At 50.6% G+C, this 7,572-nt stretch overlaps 1 protein-coding gene across 1 annotated transcript in view; it reads left to right on the forward strand.

The window, feature by feature from the left end:
- The window catches only part of CDH3 (cadherin 3), a 65,078-nt gene extending 58,507 nt beyond the window's left edge, over positions 1-6,571 (forward strand). The window contains exons 13-16 of the mRNA XM_026456454.1: positions 1,479-1,534; positions 3,076-3,237; positions 3,635-3,781; positions 6,362-6,571. Of these exons, the coding sequence (XP_026312239.1) occupies positions 1,479-1,534; positions 3,076-3,237; positions 3,635-3,781; positions 6,362-6,571 (575 nt within the window). The remainder of the gene's footprint in view (positions 1-1,478; positions 1,535-3,075; positions 3,238-3,634; positions 3,782-6,361) is intronic.
- Positions 6,572-7,572: the final 1,001 nt, after the last annotated feature.

Genomic DNA, 7,572 nt, shown 5'->3' on the forward strand with positions numbered 1-7,572 from the left:
CGCCCAGGCTGGAGTGCAGTGGCACGATCTCCGCTCACTGCAAGCTCCGCCTCCCAGGCTCAAATGACCTTCCCAAGTACCTGGGACTACAGGTGTGGGCCACCACGACCAGCTCATTTTTGTATTTTTTGTAAATACGGGGCCTCCCTATGTTGTCCAGGCTGGTCTTGAATTCCCGGGCTCAAGCAATCCACCCACCTAGGCCTCCCAAAGTGCTGGGATTACAGTTGTGAGTCACTGCGTCCGGCTCACTCTTTAAACTCCTAATTCTAGGAGCATCAGTCAGTCATTCTGGGGCTTGTGGAATACAGTGGTGAGCAAACAGACTGGGCCCTGCCACCAGGTCATCAGTGGTTCTGAAAGGGTGATTTCCAACAGCATTAGTAGCATCACCAGGAATTTGCTATTATTAGAAAGGCAAATTCTCAGAACCTACTCCAGATTTACTGATTCAGAAATGTAGGAATAGAACCCAGTAATCTGCATGTTAACAAGCTCCCAAGGCATTCTGATACATGCTAGAGTTTGCAAATTACTGGTCTAGTGGGAGGAAATATTTAGTTAAAAACAAATTTCTTGGCTGTAAAGACAGAACCTATCACAGTTGTTTTTTCCACCTTTTGACTTGGTCTTAACATAGACAACACACGTCGTCAGTCAGAGACTAACCACATGAATACAAGAACATGCTTTTCGCCGGGCGCAGTGGCTCACACTTGTAATCCCAACACTTTGGGAGGTCAAGGCCCTTGAGGTCAGGAGTTCAAGACCACCCTGGCCAACATGGTGAAATCCTGTCTCTACTAAAAATACAAAATTAACCAGGCATGGTGGCACATGCCTGTAATCCCAGTTACTTGGGAGGCTGAGGCAGGAGAATTGCTTGAACCCAGGAGGTAGAGGTGCAGTGCACCATTGCACTCCAGCCTGGGCAACAGAGCAAGACTCTGCCTTAAAAAAAAAAATTTAAAAAAAACAGGAAAGTAGGAAATTAGGTCAGAGAGGTGATGGGCACAGGGGCCCAGTTGTGTTGGGCCTCATAGGCTATTGTGAAGACTCTGGGTAGAACCAAAAGTTACCAGAAGGTTTTGAGCAGAGGGGTGATGTGATTTGACTTAAATTTTGCAAGATTCCTGCTTTGCAGACTATATGGGGGCAAAGGTGGAGGCAGGGAGATCATTTAGGAGGCTGTTGCCATAATCCAGGGGCAAGGTGATGGAGGCTCAGGCCAGGATGGCATCATTGAGGTGGTCAGTGGTGGTCATGTTTCAAGGTAGAGTCCCTTCAGATTGATGTGTGGAGTGAGGGTAAGAGCCATCGATGATTGCAAGGCTTTTGGCTTAAGGAGAAACATGGCATTTCCGTTTGCCAGTTTGGGAAGCACCATGGGAAGAGACTTGCCAGGCCAGTCCAAGTGGAGGTGTCAGTAGGCAGACCTGGGTTTAGAGAAGTCCGCTTGGTGTCTTGCCTTCCCCCAGATTCGGGAGAGGAGAGGTTACCGTCTAGCCCACATGCGTGTGCATCCTCAGAACCCGTGGACTCCCAAGGAAGGTTGGGTCTGTTTTGTCTGGCCAAGGACAGACAGCAGTTCCATCAGCAGGCAAAAAAGTAATGATCCTGAGCAGCGGTGTGTACTCTCTCATCGAACTGCCATAGAGAGACGGCTAGAGGGTCCCCTCTTAATACAGGCTTAACTGTGTGTAGGCATGACAGAGAAGGCAGCCAGGAACCAGTTGGCCAGTCCCCCCATGTCCAAATAGCCTGCCAGCCTTTCAGACCACATCACTGAAGCCAGACCCTCTTAAAATTCCAACAATGGGGCTGGGCATGGTGGCTCATGCCTGTAATCCCAGCACTTTGGGAGGCCGAGGTGGGCAGATCACCTGAGGTCAGGAGTTAGAGACCAGCCTGGCCAACATGGGGAAACCCTGGCTCTACTAAAAGTACAGAAATTTGAGGTCACACCACTGTATTCCAGCCTGGGTGACAGCAAGAATCTGTCTCAAAAACAGATAAAGAAAAAAAAAATATTAATAATAATAAAATATGAAAATTAGCCAGGCATGGTGGTGGGCTCCTGTAATCCCAGCTACTCAGGAGGCTGAGGCAGGAGAATCACTTGAACCTGGGAGGCAGAGATTGCAGTGACCCAAGATTGTGCCACTGTACTCCAGCCTGGGCGACAGAGTGAGACTCCATCTCAAAAAAAAAAAAAAAAAAAATCTGGCCAAGTGCAATGGCTCATACCTGTAATCCCAGCACTTTAGGAGGCCAAGGCAGTTGGATCACTTGAGGTTGGGAGCTCGAGACCAGCCTGGCCAACATGGTGAAACCCTGTCTGTACTAAAAATACAAAAATTAGCTGGGCATGGTGGCAGGCGCTTGTAATACCAGCTACTAGGGAGGCTGAAGCAGGGAGAATCGCTTGAACCAGGGAGGTGGAAGTTGCAGTGAGCTGAGATTGCACCAGTGTACTCTAGCCTACAAGAGTGAGACTCCGTTTCAAAAAAAAAAAAAAAATTCCAACACTGCATTTCACCTAAGTTTAAATTACTGTACCCTATGAAAGTTGCATTATCTTGTTCTTAAAGTCTGTGGTGAGTTAGGGGACATCTGGTGACTAAAAGAGAGTCTCACTGAAAGACATCTGTTGGGAGGTTCCCATCCCGACATTTCGACAGAATATTTTCTTAAGGATCAGTACCACCAATCTGGGGTGGGGAGAAGGAAGTCAGAATCTTCTAGGAGGAGGTGATACTAAGCTGAGAGCTGACACGTAGGAGCCATGTGTAGGCATAGAGTCTGCCAGGTGAGGAAGGAGCCTGTATGAAGGTTCTTAAGGGGGAGCTGCTGGGGGCATTCAAGGAACACAGAGGAGGTGCCTAGACCTTAGTGGGTAGGGGGACTGGGAGGCATAGGCTGGGACCAAATCCTGCCAGCCTTGATGAGGAGTTGAAGTTTTCCTAGGTGCAAGTGAAGCCATTGTAGCATGTTACGCTCTGGCTACTGAGTGAGGGCAGCGGCAGTTAGAGGGGCTCTGAGGGCCTGGGGGTCTTGCCCACTGTGTGGTTGCAGAGGGAACACTCACACTCCCCAACCCTTGCAGTCCTCCTGCTGGTGCTGCTCTTGTTGGTGAGAAAGAAGCGGAAGGTCAAGGAGCCCCTCCTACTCCCAGAAGATGACACCCGTGACAACGTCTTCTACTATGGCGAAGAGGGGGGTGGCGAAGAGGACCAGGTGGGGCACTGGGGGCTCTGGGATTGGGAGGTGGGTGCCCCCAAGTCCACTGGCAGGGCTAAGCCATTGGGTCAACCAACTGACGAAGTTAGCTGTGTTGACCAGGCCCTGGCATGAAGCTTGCGTCTTCCTTTTCTTCCATCCTCCAGCACTTCTCTGGTCCATTGCTGTAATCTGTTGGGCCCTCGCCAAGTTAACCTCGAGCCTGTGTTTAATTTGCTAGGACAAGGGAGGATGGAAACAAGGGTTTTCCAAAATCTGTGATATCATCTGTCTTGTGAGACCTCCCCATGAGCCAGTGTCCAAAGGGTAGGGGGTGTGGGGTGAGTGAGATGTAAGTGGCAGGGGAGGGGGGACAGGAGTCCTCAGTCCCCTGCTCTCCTGCATTTCCCCACAGGACTATGACATCACCCAGCTCCACCGAGGTCTGGAGGCCAGGCCGGAGGTGGTTCTCCGCAATGACGTGGCGCCAACCTTCATCCCCACACCCATGTACCGTCCTCGGCCAGCCAACCCAGATGAAATCGGCAACTTTATAATCGAGGTGAGACGTGGCAGGTCAGTCGAGGGCCACCCTTTATTCAAGCCCAGCACCAGCCACACAGGAAAACAAGCATGGGCCTGGAGTCTTGGGTCTGGGTTCAAATCCTGACTCCACCACCAACGAGCTTGTGACCTCTGGCTTAAACTTTTGGGGTTTGTTTCTTCCTCTATAGAACTCCCACTTGCAGAGTGGTTAAAAATGATTAGGAGGGGGGCCGGGCGCGGTGGCTCAAGCCTGTAATCCCAGCACTTTGGGAGGCCGAGACGGGCAGATCACGAGGTCAAGAGATCGAGACCATCCTGGCTAACACAGTGAAACCCCGTCTCTACTAAAATACAAAAAACTAGCCGGGCGAGGTGGCGGACGCCTGTAGTCCCAGCTACTCGGGAGGCTGAGGCAGGAGAATTGGCGTGAACCCGGGAGGCAGAGCTTGCAGTGAGCTGAGATCTGGCCACTGCACTCCAGCCTGGGCAACAGAGTGAGACTCCGTCTCAAAAAAAAAAGAAAAAAAAAAAATGATTAGGAGGGACTGGGTGCAGTTGCTCACACCTGCAATCCCAGCACTTTGGGAGGCTGAGACGGGTAGATCATGAGGTCAGGAGTTCAAGACCAGCCTGGCCAACATGGCAAAACCCCGTCCCTACTAAAAATACAAAAATTAGCCAGGCATGGTGATGGGTACCTGTAGTCCCAGCTACTTGGGAGGCTGAGGCACAAGAATCGCTTGAACTAAGGAGGCAGAGGTTGCAGTGAGCTGAGATCACGCCACTGCATTCCAGCCTGGGTGACAGGGCGAGACTCCGTCTCAACAACAACGACAAAAAGTGATGAGGCTGGGCGCGGTGGCTCACGCCTGTAATCTCAGAACTTTCAGAGGCCAAGGCGGGCAGATCACTTGAGGTCAGGAGTTTGAGACCAGCCTGGGCAACATGGTGGAGGCAGAGGTTGCAGTGAGCCGAGCTTGCGCCACTGCACTCCAGCCTGGGTACAACTTAGAGCTGTAGTGAACACCGAGAATGAAGTACTCAGACAATTCTAGCTGAGCAGGGTGGGGAGCAGTTCCTGTGAGAGACCATCACTCTAAGATGTGTCTGCCAGGTATTTATTGAGAGAGCTTGTTTAAACTACAATTTAGACAAACGAGACATCCACCAGGTGGCTCTTTGTGGTCAGGTCATGAGGCACATTTGGCCTTGTAAAAAACACTCAAACCACATTTTTAGGAGGCTGTGTTCAGCACTTATCACACATACTACTCCCTGTCCTGTTTTCAGGGCCCAGGAGGTCTAGTCCCATGTACAAACAACATGCACACAGCACCTCAGTATTTTTCCATGCCTCAACCTCAGATGCTTCGTACATAGGCTTGAATGTCTTGTGCGCCCCCCACACCTGGGCAACAAAGGGAGACTCCATCTCAAAAAAAAAAAAGGGTCGGGCATGGTGGCTCATACCTGTAATCCCAGCACTTTCAGAGACTGAGGCGGGCAGATCACAAGGTCAAGAGATTGAGACTATCCTGGCCACCATGGTGAAACCCTGTCTCTACTAAAAATACAAAAATTAGCTGGGCGTGATGGCGCATGCCTGTAGTCCCAGCTACTCGGGAGGCTTAGGCAAGAGAATCGCTTGAACGGGAGGTGGAGGTTGAAGTGAGTTGAGATCGCGCCACTGCATCCAGCCTGGGCAACAAAGGGAGACTCCATCTAAAAAAAAAAAAAAAAAAAATTAGGAATGATTTATTCATTTATTCACATAACAGCAGTTGAATACTCTGGAACCAGACTACCTGGGTTTGAATTACAGATCCCAGGTGACTGCACTTAGAGCAAAGTTTGGAGCCTCTGCTGTAGAGGACTTCAAAGATTGAAGGAGCAGGCAGCTAGGACAGTGCCAGCACACTGGTTCCTGACCCTGCCTGCATATTGGAATCACGTGGGCACCTTCAGAAACCACTGATGCCTCGGCTTACCCCCAGAGATTGTGGTGGAATTGAACTGGGTGTGGCCTGGGCTTCAGAATTTATAAAAGATTCTCCAGGTAATTTAAGTTTGGCAACTACTGACCTAGCACATAGCATTGATTAGGTGATCATAGTTATTGTTGCCAGGTGCTATTCTAATAACTGCTTTACAGGTATTTACTCATTTACTTATCTGTTCCTTTAAAACTGTACGGAGGCGGCACATGTCCTCAAGACCTCCCAAGGCTGTGTCACAGGGGTGCATCGTTTAAAAAAGGAAGAAAAAAAGCCCATATGAAGTATTGTCATTTTACAGACAAGGAAACAGGCATAGAGCGGTTAAGGGACTTGCTCAAGGCTACAAAGCTGGTGGGTGGTGTGAGTTCTGGCCCAGGCTGTCTGATTTCAGTCCTTGCCCTTACTCCCGGCCTGTGTTGCACTGAGCACTTGCTGAGTGCTGGTCCCTGAGCAAATGAATTCTGCATGAATAACGCATTCTTTCATTTCAACCTCTGAAACTTGAGGGGAGAGGGGGGCTCCGAAATGAAAAAATGGAGGCTTGCAGCTGGCAAGTGGCAGGGCCCACCACTCTAACCACCTGTTCTCTGTTGCCACAGAACCTGAAGGCAGCTAACACGGACCCCACCGCCCCGCCCTACGACTCCCTTTTGGTGTTCGACTATGAGGGCAGCGGCTCTGACGCCGCGTCCCTGAGCTCCCTCACCTCCTCCGCCTCTGACCAGGACCAAGATTACGACTATCTGAACGAGTGGGGCAGCCGCTTCAAGAAGCTGGCAGACATGTACGGTGGCGGGGAGGACGACTAGGCCGCCTGCCTGCAGCGCTGGGGACCAAATGTCAGGCCACAGAGCATCTCCAAGGGGTCTCAGTCCCCCCTTCAGCCGAGGACTTTGGAGCTTGTCAGGAAGCGGCTGTAGCAACTTGGAGGAGCCAGGCTGTGAGTCTGGCATTAGACTGGTTGGTTCCTTAGCCTTTGAGGCTGGAGGAATGTGGGCAGTTTGACTTCAGCACTGAAAACCTCTCCGCCTGGTCCAGGGTTGCCTCAGAGGCCAGGTTTCCAGAAGCCTCTCACCTGCCGTAAAATGCTCAAGCCCTGTGTCCTGGGCTTGCTGTGCCCGACCCATGATGGCTGTCTCTGGAATGGAACCTTCTGAGGCCTCCTGGTGCAACTTTTTTTTTTTTTTTTAGATGCTATTTTCAAAATGTTGGAGACAGTTCTTCAAAACTACAGCCCAGAGCTCCTGGGCCCACTGGCCATCCTGCATTTCTGGTTTCCAGACCCTAAGGCCTCTGGGTCTCTGCGTTTTTATACTGAGTATGTCTAGATTGCCCCTTATTTTTTATTTTCCCTGTTGCGTTGCTGTAGATGAAGGGTGAGGACAATCGTGTAGATGTACTAGAATTTTTTATTAAAGAAACTTTTCCCAGAGGTGCCTGCGGCGTGAACTCTTTTTTCAGTAGAATCTTTATTGGCATCTAACTCACATACCGTACCATTCACTTGTTTAACATGTACAATTCAATGGTTTTTAGAATTTTCAGAGTTCTGCAAAAAGAGTATGCTGTCTTTGCCGGCTTCTTCCCAGCTTCCTGTCTTCGGCAGGGGATACGCAGGGTCAGCTTCCCTGCCTAGGTGGGCTCAGGGAGGGGAGACTTGCCCTCCTTTGCAAAGTCTCTTGCTCCATGAGAGAGAACCATTAACCTCTTACCCCAAGGCTGAGCGCCTCTACAGCCCCCACAAGGTATCTTCTGGAACAGCGGCTGCCCTCCCTGCAGGGCAGTGCGTGACAACTTCCTCTTCTATGCT

This window comes from Piliocolobus tephrosceles, chromosome 17, assembly GCF_002776525.5.
Source record: "Piliocolobus tephrosceles isolate RC106 chromosome 17, ASM277652v3, whole genome shotgun sequence".
Classification (NCBI taxonomy): Eukaryota; Metazoa; Chordata; class Mammalia; order Primates; family Cercopithecidae; genus Piliocolobus; species Piliocolobus tephrosceles.